Source organism: Bacillus rossius, assembly GCF_032445375.1.
Source record: "Bacillus rossius redtenbacheri isolate Brsri chromosome 9 unlocalized genomic scaffold, Brsri_v3 Brsri_v3_scf9_2, whole genome shotgun sequence".
Classification (NCBI taxonomy): domain Eukaryota; kingdom Metazoa; phylum Arthropoda; class Insecta; order Phasmatodea; family Bacillidae; genus Bacillus; species Bacillus rossius.
The window spans coordinates 7,072,497-7,098,854 of NW_026962013.1; the positions used below are offsets into that span (position 1 = coordinate 7,072,497).

The 26,358-nt window shown below is 36.7% G+C and overlaps 1 protein-coding gene across 2 annotated transcripts; it reads left to right on the forward strand.

Annotated features, from left to right (window-relative positions):
• The first annotated feature begins 210 nt into the window (after positions 1–210).
• On the forward strand, positions 211–24,624 carry LOC134542791 (transcription elongation factor B polypeptide 3). Of its 2 annotated transcripts, XM_063387320.1 has the most exons (9): positions 211–343; positions 3,583–4,684; positions 7,326–7,513; positions 9,154–9,371; positions 11,909–12,006; positions 13,739–13,938; positions 16,574–16,720; positions 18,108–18,258; positions 19,846–24,624. In XM_063387320.1, exons 1-9 carry the CDS (start codon positions 275–277, stop codon positions 19,917–19,919), a joined length of 2,247 nt encoding a protein of 748 aa, XP_063243390.1. In that variant the 5' UTR covers positions 211–274; the 3' UTR covers positions 19,920–24,624. The 2 variants fall into 2 exon arrangements, with proteins under 2 accessions (XP_063243390.1, XP_063243388.1); XM_063387318.1 differs by having other exon boundaries at positions 18,108–24,624.
• Positions 24,625–26,358: the final 1,734 nt, after the last annotated feature.

Sequence of the window (26,358 nt, forward strand, 5' to 3'; positions counted from 1 at the left end):
GGGGATAATGTTTCCCATTCATAATATATTTTTAACAGAAGGTTAAAAACACCATAAAGTTTGTGTTAGTAATAATATCTAGCGATAAAAGTTCAAAAAAATTACTTTAGGGGCGTTTTTGAATAATTCTCTTCTTTTAAAATTTAATTATAAGTTTTTCTTATTATTTTATTTATTTGAAGTTTTTAGATGCCCTAAGCGTCAGTGGATATGTCTATGGGTTTTATTTTACCGATCAGCTGGCATTTCTGCTGAATTGTAGAAATAAGGAAGTATGTCTGTAGTTGACGCTATAAAGCATTATCAACGAAGTTTAGAAAAATGTTCAAACGACTCCAGCAGGGTGAGGAGCTGTTATGTATTCACACGTACAATATCCCAGTGTTTGGATACAATGGTTCCCTTGTTACTACAAAAAGTTTGATTTTAAGAGGAAGCCGTCATAGGCTTGCTGTGCCAACACTAAACCTTATTAGAACGTACAAGTTTCCCTGGATTGAAATATTGATTGTTCACCTATACTCTACAGTTATTTGACTGCTAAGAAAAGATTTAATTTGGCTGTACCGGAAAATTCTTCATATTATTGTTTGTATTCTCTTTAATCTACAAGCTAACAGATGGTACTTTAAGTAAGATTGCATTTATTGGATTGTCTGTTGTGGGGACTTCCTTGAAGCTATGTTGGAAGTACATAGTTTTTGATAAAAGTTAAGCATTTTGTAGTTTATGGAATTTGGGATGGCAAAAATTTAGCCTGTATAATGTTTTCCAGTTTAATAAATATGTACAGACAGCAACTGGATCCTTAGATTGTTGAATAATCATATAATAAATCAAACTAAAATTATGCTTTTTAGGTTTATTTAGTGAAAAATTACATTTATTTTATATACTTTTGAGTAAGCTAGCTCTACTAGGTTTCATTTCCTGTAGGACGTGATCATTTTTTAGTTGTCCAAAATAATGTGGTGTAAGTTCTTGTGTGTAGTATTTCCCTTAATGTTTGACACTATTTAATTAATTTTATTAGTCCAACGTGTCAGCCGAGTGTTTAAAACTTTTTTGGATGGGGTGTCGTAGGTCCTGGGCATTAATGTGTAGAGTCGTGGCTTCTGGGAGATAATTCAATAATTAAAAATGAAAGGTCAGCTACAGTAATACTAACACACAAAATAGTTTTAAAATATTTCAATATTCCAAAAAAAAGTTAATTTTTAATGCCATTTAAAAACTGTTCACTTGAGATATGATGCCCCTTATGTCCCAGAAGCAGGGATTCTAGATATTTACCATCCAAGGTTTGATCCTGACCGGGTCAGGAGTTTTTTTAGTTCAAGAAAATTTCCTTCTCGGATCCCAAAGGCAACGGCAGTAGGGTGGGACAGATGTTGGAGTATGCTGTTGCCATCTGGGACCTGTATCTGGTAAAGGAGATGAAAAGAGCTGGCGAAGGTACAGCACACGTCAGCGAGATGGGAGATGAGTATGTGGAGGAGAAGGGGAGGGGAGAGACACAAACTGTTGGTGATGATCAAGGAACTAGGGTGGGAAATGTGATGGGAGAGACCGGGTGGAAAGGCTGGTGAGACAGTTCGAAGTGATCAAGAAGGATGGGGAAGCTTAGAGGTGGGTACAGAGGAACCTCAAGTGGAAGATAGAGAGGGAGCGGAGGAGAATAGAAAGAGGAAAGCACTCTTCCCTGGTGAGGAGGGCAGGAGTGAAATGTTATCGAGAGAAAGGTATTGGAGGTGAGAGGTGGGAACGACTTAACAGCAGTACATTAACATTTTTCTGTTAGTTATTTATTATCGCTTTTTACCAGTCAGTAAGACCTTTTTTTGTGGATTACTCATGGAGTTGAATTATCTGATAGATAGAATGTTTAATATATATGCACATACATTACTATAAACATAAATTAAAAATAAAAGTTTAAGAAAGAAACACAATTTTTTCTAACTTATTAAAATACAGTAAAATCTGTATTAAATAAAAATGTTAATGTTTGTTCAAAATTTTAAATCTCTGAAAGTTCTTAAGCATTTGCTTTGAAATTTTGACAAAATGCTGTATAATGCTTGCTGTTTTAATTTAGTGCATAAAAAGATTCTGGACATAGCAAAAATTTGTGATATAACAATATATTATAATCGTAAGTTGAAAACAAAAAAAAAATTCCACAAGACCTTACATTATATTGTGTTTTTTATGTCCAGAATATTTGGACATACTAAATTAAAACATGTGCATCGTGCACAACAATACTGAATTATTCCATTAGGATCAGTGGTTAAACTTGAATAAAGGAACTATTTATTTTCAATGTGTCAATATATACACTTACATTACTATAAACATAAATTAATAATACAAGTAAAGAAGAAAAAAAAAGCATTTCGAACTTGTTAAAATACAGTAAAATACATTTCTTACATAAAACAGTGTGCACATACGAAATGTAAAAAAGTGTTTCTTAGTCAAAGTAAATTTTAGTACATTATAAAACAGTTGTGTTACAATTCAAGTTCTCTATCTTCTATTAGGGTTTTAAACAATTCTTTCAGATATTGGGAAACTTGTGTAAGTGTATTTCTTTAAATTTGGGGAACTACTCTACTCTACTATAAACAGAATTTTAGATTCCTATTTTAGTCAAATAAGTGATGTGTATTAAACTAATGTAATATTTAATTATGACCCATAATGAGCATCCTGTACAATATGCAATCTATTTCAAACTCGGATTGATTAATGTTTGCCTGTCTTGTCCTGATTAGCCATTACTTTTGTTTAGACAGGATAAGTTAGGGTAAAAACTGACTCCAGTTAAGTTTGTATTATTATTATTATTTTTTTAATTTTTTGGAATGGGTCAAGCCAGAAATTTTTAAAAGTGGGAAGACAGTAAGTGCTGAGAGACAGTGAGTTTTCGGGGGGTACTCCCCCATTCATTCCACCAGTGTTTAATTCTCTTCAAAAACTGTAACTGTCTCCTTGTGACCTCATTGTCATTGAGGCTTAACCTAATTAATGCATCTTTTCATCAACTCCCTCCTGTCTCCTTTTTGTGTATGCCCTTCTCGAATTAAACATTGCACTCAAAACCTTCTTGGCAGCATACATGGTGTCCATGTTCTGAAAAGTTTGGGAAGTTGGAATTGGTTAGGGAAAGTCAATGAGTTCCCCAGTGGTAGTTGTTATTTGAGGGGGGAATGTGCAAATGTCATGCTCCAGTCTGCCACCACCCTACCTGAAAAATAATTTTGGTTTTTTTTTTTTTTTCAAATGGTGTATGCAAGGTTCTGATTGAATATTCATTTCTGTACGAAAAGAAATAAAGATAGTGGAGGGAGAATTAGTCCAGTTGTAATAGGGATTTCTGAAAATTACATCATAGGATAGTTAGAAAAAAAATTAGTCAGGGAAATTTGAAATTTTGGTTAGGGAAAGTCAGGGAAATTTAATTTTAACTAGATTTTTGCTATGACCTCCAAAAACTGTGGTTAACTATACAATATAATAGTTATGACACCATAGCTAGCATGTGGAGTAGGCACGTCTGGTGTGCGTGCTTTTCAGATCCTGCACTGCATCTACAAGCTGTACAAGCTGCCGATCACGGTCCAGCACCTCCAGGAGACGGGAGTGGGTCGCACGGTCAACTCGCTGCGAAAGTTCGACGGCGACACGGGAGAAGCGGCCAAGGCGCTGGTGACCAAGTGGAAGAGCATGGTGATGGACGAGGACTCTTGCGGGGACGAGAACGAAGCGGAGGACGAAGACGAGGCCAAGTCCCCCGAGCAGAGCAGCGACGACAGCAGCCGGCACCGCAAGAGGAGCGACGAGAGGAGGCGGGACAAGTCCTCGAGTGAGCACAAGAGGGATCACAAGAGGAAGTCGGAGTCGAACTCGTACAGCAGCAAAAAGAAGACGAAGGATAAGATCAAGGTGGAGGAGGAGGAGGAGGAGGAAGAGAGCGAGCAGGAAGAGAACGACAGCCGCGTCAGGGACAGCCCCTCTGCGCAAGCGGACGAGCGCATGAACAATCGGAGAATAAAGGAGGAAATCGACGACGAGATCAGGAGAGTGGCGGAGGAAGACTACCGAGGAATGGGTGACGCTGGTGTGGAAGATAGCGGTGGGGAGAACAGTTCTCGGCTGCAGATAGCCGAAAGTGAGAACGAAGACTCGGACATGTTGCACGTGGAAGAGACGGCGAGCGCCGAAGAGTCAGTGTCTCGCAGGCGCGGCGGCAAGGGGGAGTCTTCCAGCCACCACAGGAGCAAGTCCGGCTCCGACAGCCACCACGGTTCCTCCAAGAAACACAAAGACAAGCACAAGGAGAGACACAAGGACAAGAGCCGTGAAAAAGAGAAGCGATCTAGCGTGGAGAAGACTAGGCGCCAAGAGGTGGATTCCAGTAGCAATGACAAACCTTCTGCTTCAGATGCGAAGGTCAAGGAGCCATTGCCCGTCGAGGAAAAGAAGAAATTGAAACAGGATGCCGGGAGTAGTAGCAGTAAGAAGGTGGAATCCAGACATGTCTCTGCGGATAAGATGTCGTCTAAAGACGAGCTTAACAGCAAGCCTAAGAAAATTAAGAAGGAAATGCACAGTTCTTCAAAGAAGAGCAAGAAGGCAGTTGAAAAGACTGCAGATGGAAGCATAGACTGTTACTCAGGTATGGAGCCGCTTATGTCTCATATTTATTTTCACCATATATATTATTGTGTATTGAGTTATATTACATCTTGATTTTAATAAGAAAGGCTTAATAGGTGTGACTTAATTTATGGACTCTGAAATTCTCATACGGTCAGGTATTAATTTCAATGTTGAAATGGTTCATAAACTCATTTTTTGTGCATCACTCATGTCATGAGCATCATTCTTCAATGTAAGTGCCCACCAAGGACCCAACTTAGGTAGTTACTTCAAGACAATGTTGGAAAGGGTTTTTGAATTAAAGAGATTCAAAATCGGAAAGAAGAAATACATTTTATTTATTCCTTTTAGGGTGTTTGTGTTTTGGTTGATGTGTTGCATGGTAATAATCATTTGCTAAGAAATGAATGGCTCCGTTCATCATCTTACTCAAACTAAATAGCTTCCAATTAGTAAGCCCAAGCTTTTAATATACCTTATATTTACACACACACCCTCACACAAATACTTTAATATACCTTATATACCTAATCAGGGCTCGATTTTAGCGCCTGTCCGCCTGCCCGGGACAGGTAAAATCTCGTCCGGGCAGGCAAAATAAAAAAGGCAACTGTCCGGTGGACAGGTGCAACTTTTGACGCCGAGGTTATTCGCACGCACTAATGCAGCAGAGGTGATTAATAACATTTATGCGACCGCGACCGCAAATAAAACATCTTTGACAAAATCTATAAATAAACAATAATGGCTGCTCTTTTGTGACGGACGACTCTGGCTATTGTATAACGCGGGGAAAAAAATAGGTTATGTACAAACCGTGCTGAAATCTTCTGAATCATAATTCTTAAAATCTTACGTTCACGTCATGATTCACATAACATAGTCGTATTCGTATGCTAGAGATGCAAAACGTCTCACACCGATTATGTTTGTTTTTGTTGCCATGTTTTAATATTAATTTTGTTGCAGTGCAGCCAACAATTACGTAATTTACCGTTGTATACTTTCAAAATATAATTTTTTAAATTTATTGTCTTTATAAATTGCGACTTTACTAATTACTTGCTCTACTTTAATATAGTTTGTTAACAGAAAAGCGTTTTCGCGTGGTTAACATTTCACGGCGTACTCCAGATGCAGCTGACAGTGGCCGCAGTGACTGAGACTGCTTGAAAATTCGCCTGTCAAGTGTCAACTGTTGCATCAAAAAATAAACATTACTTGTTTACAGAGGACACTGTAATCTTTTACAGTTTATCTTGTTACGGCGATTGTTTAAGTATTTAATTAACTGCGTTACACAATGTGGAAATTCATTACTGGTGCTTAAAAACCACCAGAAAAGAAAAGAAAAACGGACGAGGACAAGTCAGAATATAATGTTAAATATGACAAAATCGCCCGGTCCCGTACCTTTTTAACGTCTTGGTGTTCCGAGTTTCTTTGGTTCGTTACGACACAGAAACAAAACAAATATTTTGCAAAGTCTGCGAAACGCATTCACAATCATCTGGATCAGAAGTCTATAAAGACAGACTGGCGAAACTGTCTAAATGATGATACACTGTCTGCCCTCATGCGTGTTCAAATACAGTCACCTTCTGAAAGTGAGTTTGATCCAGCACCAGCAATAAATCTCTGATATCATAATGTTCAGAGAAAACGTTGACCCTTTCAGCCTCCTTATCGAAGATGTTCAAGACAGAATCAGCCAAGTAATTCGTGCAGTGACTCGTCTGAAAATGATGATTAAATAAGGATGTTAAGTGTGTGATAAAAATAGGTGCAAAATATAGCAAAAATCCTTTTTCCTCACTTTTTCAGCGACTTTGAAATTTTTTTATTTGGGTAAAACAGCGGACAGGCAAATTGGATGGCGGACAGGCAAATTTTCGATTACACCTGTCCGTTGGGCAGGTTAAAATATTCCTTAAAATCTAGCCCTGTACCTAATACCTTAGGATGGAACGTTAACAGTTTGTAGTAGTGCAGTGGACAAGAACGCTCTGTGGAAACCGATTGACTATCAGTAACTTTGTGTATGCTTCCCACTTGATATTATATACGTATAAACTGGAATGCACTGGGAATTAAATCTCAAACCACTGAGACTCCAAAACCTTTAGTACTGTAGTTTTTTTCCTTTTGAGATTTTGATATTTAATACTCTATCTGGACTAAATATTAACAACAGTAAAAGTTAGTTATTTTTTCAGACATAAAATATCACTAATTTTATAACCATGATGTTCCTTAATTCACGAAGATTCTCCAGTGCATTACAAACATTTAGGCATGTTGCCCATCTAAATAAACACATTTTTTAATGATTTGTTTCTGAACAAACATATCACAACCAGACTATACATACCTACATGGAAGTTTTCTCCATAGTTGATTATCACAAATTAATGTAATTTTTTTTTAAATATTGATATGTTAAAATTTGAAGTTGCTAAGAACTAGTTAAGGATCATAACAAAATATAAAAATATGTAAATTATTAACGATAATCTTAACATTTTTCTTGGTGAAAAGTTATGATTCAGTTTCATCTTCTTGATCAAATGAATTGTTAGATACAATATGATGAAAATGTTCAGATGTATAATATGTAATCAAATTTTTTAGCTACAGTTGTTCAAATAACTTTACAGGCGCAAGTTTTGCAGAAGCTCTAGGAATGGTGGATCCTTTCCCTGTTTTGAAAAAGAGCCGCATGTCTTCGCCAACAGTTCGTCAAGAGACTTCCTCATCTAAAAAGTCAGTGTCCAGCAGCGCTGAAGTGAATTCGACCAGTAGTAAACCACAGTCATCCTCTTCAAAATCGTCTGCTCTGAAGGGTGTAAGTTTCGTGTTACTTTATACGTTCGTATAATTTCTCATAATTAGTATGTAATATACAAAGGAGTATACTGCATTAGGTGATGAATGATTAAACATTTAGCTTCATTTCCCCTGCCGAAACGCATTGTGTTGAATGGTAGCTCTCACCTGGGGCAACAGTCAAATTGCACTGCGAAAAGATTTTCTTGTGTATTTATGTATTTGTGCAAAATGATTTCTGTAATTATCTTACTATAATATCTTACTGATCAAAGAATGCAATATTATCTGCTTTTCCTTTATTTTTTTTTTTTCCTGTTGATCTCGTAAACGGGGATGCACCAGATACATTGGTGTAGCTGTGGTTCAGTTCACCGCCATCCTTGTTAAAGCACTGAATTAGCGACAAGGAGCGGTGTGGTGAAAACGCAGCACAGCACAAAACCATCCATGAGGAACAAGCCCTATGTTTTTATGGAATGTATTTGTGAAAATAATTTGAAAGGAAATATTTTTTTGATTGATGATTGATATTTCTGCTGGCATCCTTTTCTTCCCCCCCATTTGAAATAAGACTTGACACTTACAAAGTAGGATAGTGTCGTTTGTCGGGTAGGGTTTCATGTCGCACGATTATTCACAGAGTGGGCTCCTAACCACTTGGAAAATGAACCAGTATTCTAATATTGGTGTTGGGATTCGAACCCATGACCCATGCCACACGAACGCAATGCATTGGCGATCGCAGCCACTGATGATTCTCAAGTGAGATGATGGGCCAGGTAGAAAACATGTGCGTTCAACTAGTGGTTTTATTTTTAGCATTGTTTGTGGAGGTGGCCTCTTGTCTACATCGCACTGTGTCGATACTTGTCTAATGTACTGTTCGACCCTGTCATGCTTCACGCCGCCTGATGCCTTGACCGCACGGCGCACAGAGTATCGTGCATGGACCTGCAATGAATCTCGCTAACTCTGCTAGCCCAAGGTGACGTAATCACTAGGGACAAGATTTTGTGGTTTTATTTTTGGGTCAATTTTGTTTTCATAAACAGGAGGTTTCTGTGTCATTGTTTTAATTATTAACCTTGTTTTTATTCATAAAAATGGTGTATTATTTAACAAATATAAAACTAAAATATTTTTTATACTGATTTCATAAAAATCTCGTTTTGACTGACACCTGACACTTATACAGTAAAATAATTTGAAATAAGCATGTCTATAAAAGAAGAACCTCAGAAAAAAAATTCTACATTTTGAGTTTTAAAAATGTGTCTATGCAATTAATGTAAAAAAAAATGTAACTAACAAGAGATACAATATCAAATAACATGATATTATTGTTTTACAATCCATTTAGTTTATGCATTTTGGTACAAAATTCAGGCTAGATAATTACATTCGATGAATTTACCATAATAAAAAAAAAAACCATTATTGTTTAAGTTAATTTTGTGAAACTGCTGATTAATTTAATGTTTTAGTTACATTATGGTGCTTAATGGTGTAGTAATTTCAGTTTCATCGCATTTCACGTGTGTAATCTCGTCCCTAGCAATGACTTGCCAGTGTGTCGTGTGGCTCTGGCAGCAGAGAGCCGCGAGCAGAGACACTGCAGTGTGTGACGTCGCCCGCCCCGCCTGGTGTCCCCCGCAGGTGGACTGGCTGTCGCCCGACGCCAAGCTGGAGCCCCTGGAGAGGCAGATGCAGGTGGAGGTGGACTCGGACGCGGACGTGGACTCGACACTGTCGGAGATCAACCCCAACTACCGCCCGCTGCCCTTCATCCCGCTGGACTCGCCCCCGCACAAGAAGAGCCGGATGCTGACCGAGGAGGAGGCTCTCAGCCAGGTCATGTCCACCAAGAACCAGAGGTGAGCGGGTAACTGGCGCGGGGCGGGAGCGATATGGTGCCCAGGGTGTTTCGGGGAAATGTGTCGGCCATACGCGGTGAGATGTTCTCCAGCCTGGAAACCGAGAGCTTAGTGCTACGTGGAGTCAGTGGCGGATCCGGAGGTTCACCTCGGAGGGGGGAACTCTAGTAGGATTTCAGAATATCCAGAGAAAAATTTGTCTTACAATTACTAAATTTGTATTTAATCTACTACTCACACTACACATAACATCCAACCACCAGATTTTCATGATTCTACAAGAAATTCATTAATTATATTAAAAATATTTTATTGGTTTCAGAAACAATCATTTTTGTCGGCAATATTAATGTAGCAGACAACTGGTTTTTCGGGGGGGGGGGGGGGGCATTTGCCCCAGGTTCCCCCCCCCCCCCCCCCTTGGATCCGCCACTGCATGGAGTTAAAGAAATGATTACTTGAAGGTTTGCTACGGTCGAGGACAATTAGAAAATTATTATAATGTTTAGTATTACCCCCCTTCCCCCCATCCATATTGAATTGTTATGAGCCGTAACAATAAGGAATGAGCGCATTGGAACTTGAAGCATCGCTACGGTCGACGAACGAATGAAATATTATCGAAATGTTGCACATCATGCATCGCTTCAGTGCAAGACCGTTAGAAGTTGAGCATTGTCTATGGGAAATATGGCACCGTAAGTGCAGAGAAATCTTCCCTGGTCATGTCTGTGCCCAGGAGACATAACGATGGTACACAACGCAACACAACATGCGTTTGCATTTTTGGAACATTTCACTTCAATATTTTAATAACCTGGAGAAAATGTGTTTATTTATAATAAAAATATATTTTTTTTTTTAAATAAAGAAAATAATAAACAAATTCTACACCTAAATTCTCTGGCACAGAGATTTATTTCAGCGTGATATGAAATTTGCGATTAAAGATACTTATTCCATCTGCATGATTGTTGACTGATGAGTTATCATGTCACGAAAACTAAATTATCAGAAAAGCTGTTTGTAAATTATTTTAATAACGTATTTCTTAATTAATAGGCATGGTGTTATTGAAAATTTGAGCATTTTTGTGCTTAAATTTGAATTAAGTTGGAACTGTATGATTTTATTTCAGAGTATATTTTAATGATTTTTTATAGTCATAATTTACCTTAATAAATGGACAAGATCTATATCATTTACTTGATTTATTAACTGTAGGCCTATACTATAGGACTCTCGTGTTGAATGTTTACACCATAAATTGTGTTGCAGAAATTGGACATAGTGACTTATGCTTATGGCTCTCATTTACAGATATAGTCAGGCATCTGCGAATCCTATTTTTATTCAAATTGAATTTTAATCCAAATATAAAATATTTTTCAAATAATTTTTTTTATGTTAAGTGTAACTTTTTTAATACTTAACGGAAGTCTAATAAAAATTGGTCTAAAATCCAGTACAAGAGATAAAAAATATATATACTACTTCGAATTGAAGACCTTGCTACTTCAAATCATTTTGTAATCTATTTGAATTGTTACTTCTAGCCACGCTAATCGAACAGCATTGCTTCGAGGGGCGAGTGTACATAATGTATATAAAGATAGGTTCATACAAAAAATGACACTGAAAAAGTAAAAAAAAAAGTGAAGTTCTTCCCTTCTCTTTTATAAATTGCTAGTGTGGTAATGCTATTTATGGCAGTTCTCACGTAGCATTTCATTCACCAGGGCATTTCATTCACCGTTATCAGTCAAACAAAGGTCGCAAGGAGGTCAGGCAATTGCAGTGAAAGTTCAGTGGAACAAAGTGGTGATAAAATGATGTAAAAATTACCAGTTGATTGGTTACATTCAGCTTATTTTTATCTGTGCTGACTCTGTGATTACGTTGCAATTTGTCCATTGATTTTTGTAATTACAGTTCATTAACCTTTTTTTTTTTGCAGTAGCATCTATAAAATTTAAAATGTGTTGTTCTTGTAATGGGATAGAAATATATTAATTTTTTTCATTGTTAGGGTGCCATTGCCCAATATCACCTATTATCACAATTCTCAGTTTTATATTTTTGTGAACAGCAAATGAAAATTATCATCTACAAAATTACTAACTGAATATTTATTTATTTTTTCTTCAAAATGTTTTCAGTGTCATAAAGAACAGGAATTGTGAAATTGTGAGTTGCAAATAATTTTAGAACAGACACATTTCTAACACCAGAGTAGTGTTTGTACACTTGCATAATTTAGCGCTCGCATACCTGCACATATATTTTTTTATCTGCAACCTCAGCTAAAGATCATTATGTTTCCTATCGGTACCTAATAACATAATAAGCAAGAAGTTTCACCTCTGTCGCACGTGGACCCCTTGCACACATTTTTGTCTTTAAGCTTGTGTGTGACCTGCATTTAGAAGTTTCGTAGTTTTAACAATGAATAATAAGTTTGTGTGGTGGTTCTTAGTTTACATTTTATTTCTCTTCAGTTAGTTGACGAGTGGCTCATGCTTGATGTTCTGTTTCAGGACCAAGGTGTATTCCGGACTGAAGGCGAGCAAAGGCATGCTCAAAGTTCCTTCTCTTCTCGAGCTGTGCACGCGAGTTCTCGTCGAGAACATTGACGGTGAGTGTCTCTGCCCGCTGCCGTTCTCTGCTTCTTCAGCTCCGCGGGTACTTTTCCCTTGCGTGCAGTCATGTGATAGTTCAATGCCAGCACCATTGTTTGTCATTGTTTTCTGTTTTTTACAAATAAAAACTTATCTAAAAGGAAATTGTCCTTTCCTTAACAGAGTAGGTTCTAAGCCCGAATAAGTAGTACACTTAAAACTTAAATATAATCATCTTCATGACATTCAGCACGAACAATAGTATCTTCGCCAGGGGCATACGCAGGGCGGGAAATGGAGGGAAATACATCTCCCAACCCTCAAAAAAATCCTAAAAAAATCTAACATTTCCATCAACAAAAGGAAAGAATTTAAAAGCAAACAGCAGGCAAAGAGGTTCTATCCACCCCCTCCTCCCCCCTCAAATGAAATTCTGCACTCTCTCTTGTCTTCTGCTACATGTAACTCATTATTTAAATACATGCCTTTTACCATCACAAAGTTCAGGTGATTTGAGTTACAACTCTGAGTAGCTTGATTGGTGCTCCAAATTTTAACTCTAGTTGTTGCTGGAAACGAGATTAACAGTTTTGAAAATTATGTTGGGCAGTTGACCATTTCTGACACCAAAACCTCATGTAATGAATTAAAAATGTAATGATGGATGTGGAATGTACATTTCTTAAAAAAAAATTGAGCCAATTGAATTGGTTTAAAAGTACCATCACAACGATCTTATCATGTGCTCTTAAAATTGCTTGTGAAGGACCTCGTAAAGATGCACCTTGAATGTTTTAATCAACGCCAGTCAGTGTAAAATTTTAACTGTTTGCTGCAGTGATTCTATCACTATGTACGTGATTTCGACACAAAAAAGCAACTCCTTGTACCTGAGATAAGGCATCAAGTAATGACACATGTTTCTTTCGTCAGTTGTGAAGCAGAGGACTGTCGTAAGTTCAAATTTCTGGTGATGATAGTAAGTTTTACATATTGTGAACGAGGTAAAAATAATTTCTTTTTTACATAAATGTATATCTGAAGGGATTGCCACCCGTTGCCCTGGAGCCTAGTCCTAGAACCAGCATACACAGATGGTATGTACTCAACCATTTGATCCGGGACACCAAATGATCGAAGCACATCAAGGATGGCCGCGTGCGACGCAGAGTCAAATGCCTTGGCCACGTCGAGAGACGCCAAGTGCACCGGCCGGCGGTTACGTCTGGCATGTCCGAGAATGAAGTCTAATAGAAAGACTCCCTCCGAACTCTTTGAAAGTTCCGTCGCTTTAAGGCCCCCGCCTACCCGGGCACACATACGGTGCGCAGAGCGTCAGGAAAAACAACGCGGTTTCAAAACTACTCAAGATATCCTAGTGGGGTGTGTTTACGAAAAGCATTTAAGAGTTCGCTGAGGCCCGAAAAGTACTTTTAATTTTGGATCATGTTTTTAAACTGTATTTCTAGAAGAGTTAAAATGGCTAAAACGCATGTTTTCAGAGTAATTTTTAGGTGTAAAACAACCATTACAGATTATCAAAAGCACTTAAGGGACTTGCATTACACCTTTATCATAATTTATCGGCCATATAATGTTGCGGTCACCGCTAAAATTTCACATTTGTCCTGTGACGACGAGAAGACTACGCGTCAATTCAGAGCCTTGCGCTTAGAGGCGATACCGTGCGAGGTGTTTTTCCCCGGGGTGCGTGTGAGTGAGCGGGTGTGGTTTGCGCGCCTGTCCCAGCCATGGAGTACACGGGGGGCGTGCCCTTCGAGCTGCTGGAGCCCGTGCTGAAGCACGCCTCGCCCCAGCAGCTGTTCACCTTCGAGCACTACAACCCGTACCTCATCGGCGACACCAACGAGCTGTGGACCTTCCACGTCAACAAGGAGTTCCGCAGCAAGCAGCACCTGGAGTTCGAGACGTCCCGGGACATGTACATCGTGAGTGCGCCTCTCGTCGGCGTTGCAGTACATATTTGTATCGTTACCAAAGACTCTCCTTATAATTAGCATGTGCTCATTTCTATCAGAACAAATTTTTATAAGAATTTTCGTACTTTTATGAGACTAACCAATTTTTTTGGGCTTCTTGTAAGTAGTAATAGGGTTGTTTATTATTATTATTATTATTATTATTGAATTCTTGTGGACCGTAAATCTTACCTTCGATTATTTAAAGGGTTATCTCATTTGGACATATAAATACATTACACCTATGATTTTTAGTTTTGGCACAATGGTTTCCATAATGTATTGCTAATTGCTACTGTAACATTTTTTTTTTTCCCCTCAAAACTGCCAGGTAGCTTCAGATTAAAAAAAATTATCGGTAAAGCATTAGTACTTTTATTACTGTCAGGATTTTAGAGTTTCTATTTCAGTTAGGGTTTTTTTTTTTTTTTGGACTGTATGACACTAACAATGTGGTGGTGTTTTTTTTTATTATTTCTTGATTCTACTGTACTCTTTTTTCATCTTGTCATATCTAGATGGGTGGGGAAAGACTGTCTGTCCCAAGGGTAAACCAGCCTTATCTCAAATTGTTGCCCATAAATAGTCAAAAATTACAGATTTTAGTTACCTATAATTATTGCTGTAAATTTCAGGTAAATATGGTGACACCCGAAGAATTGCATCAATGATGTGATTAGAGACTGTGGATTGTCTTTGTTATTTATTTGACAAGACAGCTTACATCATTATTTTGATAGAAGACTCAAAAGTTGTTTTATGACTGTGTGGTTTTGAGTGGTTGTTTAAGACAAAGGTTACAACTTTCTTCAGAATGTTATGCTGCATGCTAAGTAAGTTTATGCAAGTTGTTAGCCTATGCAAAAGGTGAATGTTAGATTTATAGTTTCCTAGTGACTCATTCTAAACTATTGCGACGATGTAAAAGAGCCATGTATAGAAAAAGATATAATGGTTTTATTTTCTGTCCAATTTCATTTTTAAAACTTTAGATTTTTGTGTTATTATTTTTCTTTTTTATGATCTGTTTATTAAAAATACAATATTACTGAACAAATATGATACTTATGTTCCATGATTCTAATTTCTCCAGTTCATGGCATTTTGCCTGATACATGATGCACTTTTTCGATATAATAATTTGTAATAAAGCATGTCTAACTTTTCAGAACAAATAAAATAAATCTGTTAAGTATTTCTGTGTTTGAAAAATGTTCTAAGGTTAATCTAAAAATTAAAAAGTTGATCAAGATAAAAAAAAATGTCAAATTTTTTTCCTATATTGTAATACTACGGTATTATCAGATTAACTGAAACTGTTTGTTATTGTTTTACGTTCGAGATTAATACCGCTTCCCGGACTTTCGGCAGTGTTTTGTTTTGTTTCACGCATGGCGGCGCGAGCAGCTCGTGCTGCGTCGTCATGACAACTGCTGTTATAAATAATCGCGCGGCGTTTGGAACAGCTTCAACGAGCCTATGCTTGAGTAATAATGACATTTCATTGGCTTAGTTAAAAAGGACGCCAACGTGTCGCGGCCGTGATTAGCCTTTTTCAATTAACAATTTAATTTCGGCAAGAGAGAAGAAAGAGAGTGAAAAATGACGCCATTTAGTGCGTGTGGAAGTGTATTCCCTCGGGGAGTATTTTATTCGTGGCGAGGCTAATTTCGGCGTTTTTGGTGTGAAAATTACGCCAAAGTACAGGGCAATAGTAAGCGACGCCCTGTAATTGAATGCGGGAGAATTGCAGTCACTTCACGTGAGTGACGACGTATTTTACGAACGACCTTAATCATCCAGAGTTAAGGTATGGTCTGCATCATAGTTGTATTGGAACACTGACGTAAATTTTACCGTCAACGTATGCGAACTGTATTAGTATAAACTTTGGATAATCATTAAATTAATTTAATATTGACTTTCGGCGATTATCGGCAAAAACACTTAAAATAGTACAAATTTACTCACACAAGTTCAGTGGTCCTAAAGGTTAGGAGTTTCATGCTAGAGCAAGCCGGAGCAAACCCCAAAACTTTTTACTTAGTGAACAATTTCAGGATCGTTATTTATTTTATTTTATTCAAGAGTCAGGTTATCTACGACATCCCATAGACTGTATTTAATATTTGTTTGTTTGTTAATTCCATGACTCGAGGTTTCTCATATTATGGTTAAAGTAATAAAAATAATTATTGATAGTGTTATTTTGTTGTTACTTCTTGATTACCTCTGGCGCCCTATTGTTAATTCCTGAGATAACGTTCACAAGTAATTTAAAAAGAAAACTCTTAATTTCTTCAAGTACACGTTTGTGTACAATATGTTTTTATTAAATTTTGGTTCAAAGGTCATACTAAATAAAGTGCTTAGGTATTTGTCATTAGATTTAAGTTTTTATTGAAAATACTGATTAGTTTCATGATTTTAATTGCATTTTGGCGATTTGTGGTGTATTAACTTGAATTTGTGTTATGTGATGCATTGACATGCTTTATGGCGTTACATCTGTTTTATCGCAGTTCACCATGTAATTCTGTCCCTAGCCATGTAAAGCGGTTGGGTGTGGGTTTCACTGGTAAGTTTCCTGGCCTGTCTGCCACAGAGGTGCGTGGAAGAGCGGGAGGAAAAGCTGAAAGCTCTGACGTCGAACATCCAGCAGTCGATCGCCAAGTCGACGCCGGTGCGGCAGACGAAGCTGGCGTACGTGGACAGCGTGGCGAAACCCCCGAGGAGCATCGCCAGGAAACAGGTGAGAGGTTTGCCGTTGTGTTTGTCGTCTTGCTTCTTGGTTTGGTGTGATGACAACCTGTTATGTTACATTTTTTGAAAAATTGCACTAAGTCCAGGGATGAAGGTGTTATGATGCATTCTATGTAATGGTAAAGACACTTTCCCTCTAACTTCAAAAATAACATAGTTACGAGTTGATAAAGGTGCTATGTACACATAAGCAAGTAGCAAACAAATTACTTTCGGAGCCTTTTTCTCAAAACAATTGTTTTGTAACATAACACCTTCATCCACTTGCCCCTTTCTACAATTATTGTAGAATGCACTTATAGTTGTTTCAATTATCCGAGCTACGAATAACCAAGGTTCTGTATTACCGTGATTTCTCGCATAATCTCGCACATTTTATTCTAAAATAAAGTTTGAAAAGTAGGGGTGCGGCAATTATGCTGAAAAAAAAATTTTTTTGTTAGGTGAAGTTATTCATGAAAACAAAACCCATTCATGGAAAGTACGTTTATTTAAATGGGTGCGACAATTGTGCAAGTGCGACGATTTTGCGATAAAAGTGGGTATCTAAGCCGACCTAAAGCATCCTTACCAGCAAAAACAGAAACTGTTGAAGAATTTACTTGAAGACCTAGAAAATGTTGTAGCTGCTGTCGAAAGTCTTTTAAAAAAAAAATTACCTCAAAAGTTCCATTTACTGGTTTGGAAAATCATGAAGTGATGTGAAAGAATCAACACTGAAGAAAAGTTAGAAAAATATTACCCTGAAAAATGATACAACCAGTCCAACTGAAAACAAAATGGTCCCGCCGTTAGATTCAGAGTGCTTTGTGTTGATAGCAAACATGATGGAATAAAGAACCGTGCAACAGCAATTGGTTTTCAAGTTTTTGTCTGGCAGTTTGGTAGTTACAATAAGAAAATTTTTTTTTTGATCCAACTGAATATATACATACATACAAACAAATTATAATAATAATATTATTATTATTATTATTATTATTATTATTATTATTATAAAATGTAAATCATTGACAGATTTTTTGTTACATATAAAACATTGAATGTGTGATTTTGCAGAAAACAAATGTAAATTTCTCAATAAATCATCTTAACTTCATAAATATTACATTTTTTTCAGTAAATTTGTTGGTAAATGATTCCCACTTGTGTATCTATTGTTAATAGGATATTCATTTAGAAAAAAAAAAAATTTGTAATGTTGAATCGAATATTGAATAATAATTTATTCACGGATTTTGAATATTATTCAAATCCTCTCAGACCCCTTATACAGATGGGATGTAAACCCTGTCGAAAGATCTTATAATTTGGTTGTATTGTATTTAAGCCTCCCCGGTGGGATCTGTGTCCATCGTAACGTGGCGTGCTTGCAGGCCAAGTACGGGACGGCGTCAGCGGTCAGCACCAGCTCCCCGGGGAAGTCCCCGCGGCCGGTGGGGTTCTCTCAGAGTGCTGCGTCGTTGTCTCCCAGCACGTCGCACGCGCCCGTGGCAGTGCCGCCACCCACGCCGCCGCGAGTGCCAGGTGAGTCCCTCCTCCCGGTGGCGATGTTTCCCGAAACCTTGCAGCTCTCTCGGCGCCGACCTGGCGTCAGCTCCCCCGCTTGTTGGTCCGCGTATCGCAGTTCTCCGTAAAGACCAATGAGCTAAAGTAAGCATTAAGGAGTATTTAAGTTTCATATTTGCTGAATGAAACACTACTTTTCTATGAATGAAGACAATGTACATGTAAAAATAAAACCAATAAATGTGAGGTTATTAGTGATGAATTTGAGGACCCTGAATGCTAACATTTTTTTTTTTGAGAATATTTAATTTTTATATTTTTGTGACCATGTTGAGGCAGAATTCGAACAGCCGTGTGTCGCCTGTTGAGGTTGCAAACTACTTATCGCACGAGCCAAGTTAAGCTACCGAAGTGTCGAGCGATAGAGCTACAACTCAGGTATGGGAATATATCGCCTAAAATTGAGTTCTTGGAATGATTTATGATTTAGATTTAAGCTACGAGTTAACAGTTTGTGTGTTTTAATTTGGCTTCCAAGCGTGGTTATGAAGTTCAGTTTGCTTTGAAATAAATCTTCGTTCCATCTTTACTTGCTGTAAAATTCACAGGTCCTGCTGTATTGGAATCGAACTGGTAAGCAAAGCAGTTGGGCTGATGCAAATACTATTTTTTTTTTTTTTTTCATTCAATTCAAATTTCTAATCGAATATCATAATATTCACATTATTGGATATTTTTCGAATTGAATCTTTATATACAGTGAATTTTTCCTTCACACACTTCACACAGGAGTTCAAGATAAATGGATCCAAATTACAGTTAAAATAATACAGGAATATGCATGGAACCATAACAAAGATGAGTAAAACGTAGGAAAATCAAAACAATCTGGCATACTGTAAAATTTAAGTTTGAAAATAGTTATATTTTATGTAACTAATTTTTTACATAAAATAGAGATTTATTATAATTTTAAATCACAGTCACCGATTTGTTAAATATTTTAAAAAAAAGATGTTTAAAAGTTAATAAATCGATGAACACCGGCTGCATGCACGAAAAAGTGTCCCTTATCGCACATTGTCCCATTACGCTATGTCACGTTATGCTCATTGTACGCTTGCGCCGCATCTATCTCTCTTCCACTCGATTGGAACAACCATCGATTTGACTTTTTCGAGGCACATTAAACTTGAAACACCCCCATTCGTTTCCTACTTTTCCTATCATCGTCCTATCCTTAACAGAATAACACAGATTGGAAGAAGTTAAATAGCAAACATGTATAAACCTTATAGTGAAAATAATATCTTCGTTAAAGTAATAAACATATTTGAATTAATGAGTGCAAATAAAAGTAAATTTATCAATTAAATTGTAGATTTCATTTCACTCCTTTTTTGTATCCATACAAAATAGTGATAATTCAATAAAAATTTATTCAATTTTATTCATAACAGTATTCAATCATTTCATCAATGTTTTGTTATGACGTCACGTTAAACTATCGTCCGTAAACTGACTTTACAGACAACCAACTTTTTTTTCGATTGCTCGCAGACCCCTGAAAGCGGTGGGTTGTGTGTGTGTGTGTGTGTGTTGCAGTGGCGAAGGTGAAGCCCCGAGTAGCCCCGCTCATGCAGAAGACAATGAAGCTAGTCAAGAGCCTGAAGCGATAGTGAGCACGGACTGTGGCCCCCTTCTCGGCGACCACGTCGCGGAGGATCATGGATTGGAATGCAGACAACGTGGCCAGTTCCCCCCCGGGTTGTCCGTTAACAGTTACTGTGTCCATACTTACTTCAATTCCACGAACATGCTGTTGTCAACTTCAGGGTGATAAAAGAGTCGTAACTTTTTACGTCAGGCTGAAAAGTAATTACATCCTAGGAGTTTACATTTTTAACTCCATTTAAGATTAATTTTTTTTTTTTTTTTTTTATCCAGTAATGATTAGGGACCTGAAAAATTTGCGGATTCATTTCGTATTATGCTAAAATTCATATAACTATACCTTAGTGCTGCTTCTGCCATTGGTTCACTGTTAATCTGGAGGACTGAGGGCCAGCTGGAGACCCTCACTCATAGAAGTGTCGAATCACAGGCCATCCAGTCGTGACGACTCACATGTCAGCAGCCAATGAACAGTTGGCATTTGCCCGAGTGTGTAGAGGATCGTGGAGTCTATCCTGGAGGTCATTGAACCCGCGAATTTTTCCGGTCTCTAGTAACGAGACATTCATATTTTTATGTGAAAAATGTAAACAGTTTTGATGCTTAAATACATAAAATCATCTTTTTGTACAAATTTAATTCTTACTACTTGGAACCAGGTTCAAAGTTAGTATTCATTGAAACTGAATTTACAGATTAACTTTTAAATAATAGTATATTTTAAGTTCAAGTGGTTAACATGCTCTCTTTACAAATTGAAAAGTAGCTGACTGGAACCTTTCTCAGATTTTTTTATGCTGCGGGTCAGTTAAATTTTTTGTGTGAGTCACTACGTACTTGAATGTTGGTAAAACATTCCTTTCCATGTTTTGGTTGGTAATACGTATAAGTTATAAATAATTTACAGTATACTAAATTATTTTGAGGATGAGTTATAGTGTGGCAAATGGTGTATTTCCTGCAAAAGAATGCTTTTAGAATATTGTTTTGAGGAGTTCACATTAGAAAACACTGATAAAAAAATTTTTGTTGAAAAATAATAAAATTCACTGTAGAATATTTGTTTATATTTTGATTTGCATGTAGGTATTTAATCAAAAAAAGAACTTCAGCCTTAATTTCCCTTCATTCCAACCTCTTTTTTGTGATCACATGTAATGTTTGTATCATACAAATTTACCCCTTTTTTATATACCTGTATTCAGCTATATTTTTAGCATGCCATGAAAAATACAGTATAGAGATTTTACTGCATAATGTTTAACTGGAAGAAATTAAGCCTTTTAGACTGTGGTAGCCAAAAAAAATTTTTCTCTAGTTTGCGATGTGTTATTCAAAACTATTCAGAAAGCTTCAACAAATTACGTCAACAATTTTATGTTCAAATTTCAGACATTTCTAATTACTTAGTAACTACCATTAATATTAATAATATTTAAAGTATTGTGTTGTCAAACTTATGTTACAAGACAGGCAGATAACTAATTTAAAAAACCATTTTAGTGTTATTTCTGTGGCTTTTAGATACTTCCTGCAGTAAAATCCTAGTAGTAAACTGTTTATAAAGAACTAAAATTTTGACTTAAGGGGCCCGCCTCGTCAGGGGTGTATGTGTGTTGGTGAGGCGGGATGATAAGCGCGACGCTCGCTGGTGCTTCCAGCGCAGTATAGCCTCTAAGCGCAAGTCTCTGAACTGGCGCGCATTCGTCTCGTCGTCACAGGATAACTGTGAAATTTGAGCGGTGACCGTAACATTATATGGCGGAGAAATGAAGATAAAGGTGTTATGCAAGCCCCTTAAGTGCTTTCAAGAATCTGTACTGATTGTTTTATGCCTAAAAATTGCTCTGAAAACAAGCGTTTTAGGCATTTTAACGCTTCTAAAAATACAGTTTAAAAACTTAATCCGAAATTGAAAGTACTTTTCGGTCCTCAGCGAACTCTTAAATGCTATTCGTAAATAGGCCCCACTCGGATATCTTGAGTAGTTATGAAATCGCGTTGTTTTTCCTGAAGCTCTGCACACCGTGTGTGTGCCCAGGTAGGCGGGCCCCTTAACAGTTGTAAATCTTCTTTAAAGGAGTTTATGTAATTTTAATTATTTTTTTTTTAAATTTGTTTAAAACAAGATTTTAAGTTTTTTTTATTTTAATTTTATTGGATCTTTGTATATCATCAACAAGGTGTGGAAGGTAACAGCAATGATCTGTGATAATGAATCTTCCCACCATTTGTATGGAGTGTGGATTTGCGGAATCTTGGAAAACCAAAATCAGGGTGGACCAGGAGACTTATCTGCATCCTCTCGAATGTGAGTCCAAATTATTGGTGTTACTCTTAAAAATGGGGAGAAAAAAAAAATGTTAATTTGGTTCAGAGGCTTATCGTGGCCAAAAGTTGTTTCGTTCACTTATCGTGGTTTCTGGGCGGGGCTGACGAGAGAAACTAAGGGCCTGAAACAAGAATACTTGGTGCAGCCACCTGGAAGCCCCAGTAGAAACACCCAACATCTTGAAATCACAAATATATCCCACTTGTGGCATCCATAGTTGAAGTTTTCCAAGACCAGCTTGATGTTTTCTTATGTTTCTCCTTTCAGGTGAGTAGAATGAGCTACTGTTCCCATTGTGTAGCAGGAAAGCTTTAAGACTTGTACTTGAGCTGTCTATAAAAAAGGGGACCACTGGTTTGGCTCATAAGCAATCTCTGTGTGTTGAAAGAGAGCATTAACGTGGATGTTCCGACATTTCATGGAAGCAGACAAAATCCTTGTGCCGTACTCTGTAGTATTTTGTTATTTTGCATCCTTCGGCAAGCAAGTTATTTACCTTAAGACGGGATGCACGGAGTTCGGCCTTTGATTTGGTTAGTTCCAACTCTCTTATAAGTTCATCCAACTTTTTTTGAGTGAAGAGCTGTGGTTCCTTTCCATTGCTCTCATCACTATTGGAGAAATCGCTGCCATCACAAGATTTTTGTACTTTATCTTGAGTATTAGAATCCTCTTGTGGCAGTATAACTAGAAGCCCCTCGGAGCGCAATACTGGAGCAGTAGATGATGGGATGCTAGGATATGGAATATGTTTTCTATTCTTGGTACTTTAGTAATGTGTAATGTCAACCATACAACAGTAACACTTGTCGTGATGGTTGTTTGGCTCACTCCATATTCGAGGAACTGCAAACGGCATAGATTTTCTTGTTCCGTGTAACTAACCCTCAGCTACTGCAAGACACATGCAAGCATGGTACACCGAAATAAGCTATGTAAGCATCACAGAATTTTTTCCCAAGCACAATTTTATGTTTCACTTGTCTAGATCTGATATTAGGTATGTCCACAAACATAACAATATGTATCTGCAGGCGATTTACAATGTCTTGGATACTGTCATGTTTAATTTAAAGACAACAATAGTTTTTATAATCACAAAAACGCAACAGTAGGTATTTCACAAACAAGAGGAAGTTGTTTTACAAAATACCGATACATGTGTTGTGTATGTATATGTGGATAGCATTGTTACAGATGTCATGCTGATTTTATAATGGAGAAACGCCACTGCCATCAATTGCTGATCGCGTTGAACTACTACGATTGTCAGGAAAAAAACTGTAAATTCAAAATTATTAATAAATTATTAAAATATCATTATACATTTTTACTGTGAAAAGTACCGACATTTGAAAAAAAAATTATTTCATCCAATAAACACTAAAAAAAAGGACCATTAACAATTTTTTGTTACATAGTGTTACTTATTTTCTCATTTGTTTCGAGATATTTTTATCAACAGTCTTGCCAAATACCGTGGCACAAAGACTTTGAGCTTAAAAAAATGTTAACACCCGGCACAAAAATTTACTTACACAATACTTTGAGATTTCAAAGGCATATTACAGTCGGGCATAAGGCGCAAATTAATGCAAAACCTAGTGCCACTCTTAAAGAATAGCACCTCCGGACACAAGTGTGTGTATTTACTCTATAGTGTATTGATCCTTGCTGTATTGGATTCATAGAATTTTCAAAATAGCTTGTATGTATTTTTATTACAAGTAATATACTTAGAGGATAAGGTGATGTTTTGTACATTTTTAAAACATATTAATGTTTTCTATTATTGCCTATGTAGTTACTTAATGAAAGCAGTCATTTTCTACCTGGATGTTGAATAGTAGCTTTTAAACCATAACAAAACAAAACAAAACAAAACCAAACCTTCTAGGGATTGTGTGGAAATTTTCCCACACAGAATATTCTAAAAATAACCTTCATAGTTAAACACATCTACATGTGCAATATATAATCTCACAAAACTGTGTATCCTTGTTCATTTTGTTGAAATGTTCTGAAATGGAAACACAAAAAGTTTAAATGACCTCAGTTTACATGAATGACAGATTTACGAATTTTTTCGATTACCAGTTTGTGATTAAATATGTGATTTGTTACGACTCAAACTTGACATATGGTACTGTGTTACATACGTTGTGAGTATTTGTTGAATGCTTGTTTTTTCATGCATGCCGTATGTCACCTTTGTAAATTTAGTTGTCTGACGTCTGTGCAGAGCCTGTAAAATCACAATGTGTTTTTCACTATACGTCGTAATTTTTTTTTTTGTGGTTTAGTTGTGAAAGATGAGAAATTGTGTCGGTTATGTGATTCATTTATATATGAATAAATAATAATCTAGAGTTTTTAAATGGCTATTTTAATTCTGCAACACCTTTACACTTTCGTCTGTTTGAACTCATGTGGTACGTAGTCGTTGAGTGCAGAGATCAAACCTGTGTGATTCCGGTGATTTGAACTTGGGGTGAAGAAACTTTTATTAACAAATACTGCTTTTGAATAACAATCCAGTGTGATCTCATCTGGTTTATACCATTTTAATAATCATGGATGGGCCAGTTAAATCCTCAAATACATATAATCAAATATTTAATATTTGAGGTAAACTATTCAAAGAAAAATATTGGAGAAAATGTGGTAAATTTAAAAATTCAAAATGCTGCAACTCCAATGTCTGGCCACCATTCCCTAATATAATTTGTACGTACGTAAAGTATGAATTTAATTAAGTAAATAAAAAATTTCATCTATTGGTTCAGGAAGTTCATGAAATTAAAATTTAAGGTTTAAATGTTTCAACAATTCAAATTCGAGATTCAGATTTGAGAAAATTGGAATTCTATCCAAAAATAATCATGTATGGGAACAAGATAGGAAAACCATCACTGCCTGCAATTGGCAAGGGGAAAGGAGAAATCAATAATTAGTTTCTCTTGGGGGTTATTGCAGTCAAGCTATTATCAGGGCACAACTTACTGTGTATCTGTTAGTGATGTGTCGGATCTAGGTTAAACTCCACACAAATTCCAGTCACACCAAAAGAGACAGCATGTCTACGGGCCAGATTTTATGGTTCTTTATTTTTAAGGCAATTATGTGAACATTTACAATAAAATAATTTGTAATATGTATGTCTTGGACAGGACTACCAACAATAAAAATGAATCTGCAAGTGATAGTGTATGTGGAAAAAGTTTAGAGCAGACATCAGAAATGCAAAAATGAGTTATTGATAAGAGATGCCAGCTCAAACAAAGTAAAATAATTTTTTTTCAATCTATTTAGATACATTTTAGTGGAAACTTCATGCTGACAAAATTATGTTAATTGCATTTTATATATTATAATGTAATTTTTTTGTGATTTAAGTTAAGTTTTTGCAAAGATTCTGATTAGTTGAATTTTGATACATATGGTGTATTAGCTCGCATTTTGATGTTATATGTTGTAGTTACATACAGTTTTTTTTTATCACAGTTTACCATATAATCTTATCCCAAAGTATATTCTAATAAATTGCATGTTTATTTGTTCAAAATGACTTATCCGCACCCCACTTTACCATAATCCGACCACAGAGGAGTCATCTAACCCCTAGGTAGCATAGTTGCTTTACGTCTCGTTAGATTGTTGGAACAGCACTGTACCTACATCCTGTCTAACAGAAAACTTTTTTTTTTTCACAGAGTCAGTATTTAATTTATGCACATCAATAAAATATTGCTTGAGAAAAATCTAAACATCTGTTCACAAGAGATCAAGTTAACTATAAAAAATAAACAATAACTTATACAGTAGTAGCAACACATCAAAGAAATTGCAAGTTAAAGTTATTTATGTGTCATAATTAGAGACATGCAAAATTTGCGGATTCATTTCACGATAGGCTAGCATCAAAACAACTATACCTTTGTAGCGCTTCTGCGATTGGCCCATATTTTATCCGGGGAACTGTGAGCCAATGGGAAACACTAAACCAAGAAAGTGCCGAATTACGGACAGCCTAGTTGAGACGTCTCACGCGTCAGTAGCCAATGAACAGGTGTCATTTCCGCGAGTATTTAAAGGAGTCTATCCCAGAGGTC

Excerpts from the sequence above, each read along its gene's own strand:
- LOC134542791 (XM_063387318.1), top strand. The coding sequence starts at position 275 with ATGTCTGTAGTTGACGCTATAAAGCATTATCAACGAAGTTTAGAAAAA. Across the intron at positions 12,007-13,738 it reads TCTCGTCGAGAACATTGACG|CCATGGAGTACACGGGGGGC; the intron begins GTGAGTGTCTCT and ends CGCCTGTCCCAG. Across the intron at positions 13,939-16,573 it reads CGTCCCGGGACATGTACATC|AGGTGCGTGGAAGAGCGGGA; the intron begins GTGAGTGCGCCT and ends TGTCTGCCACAG.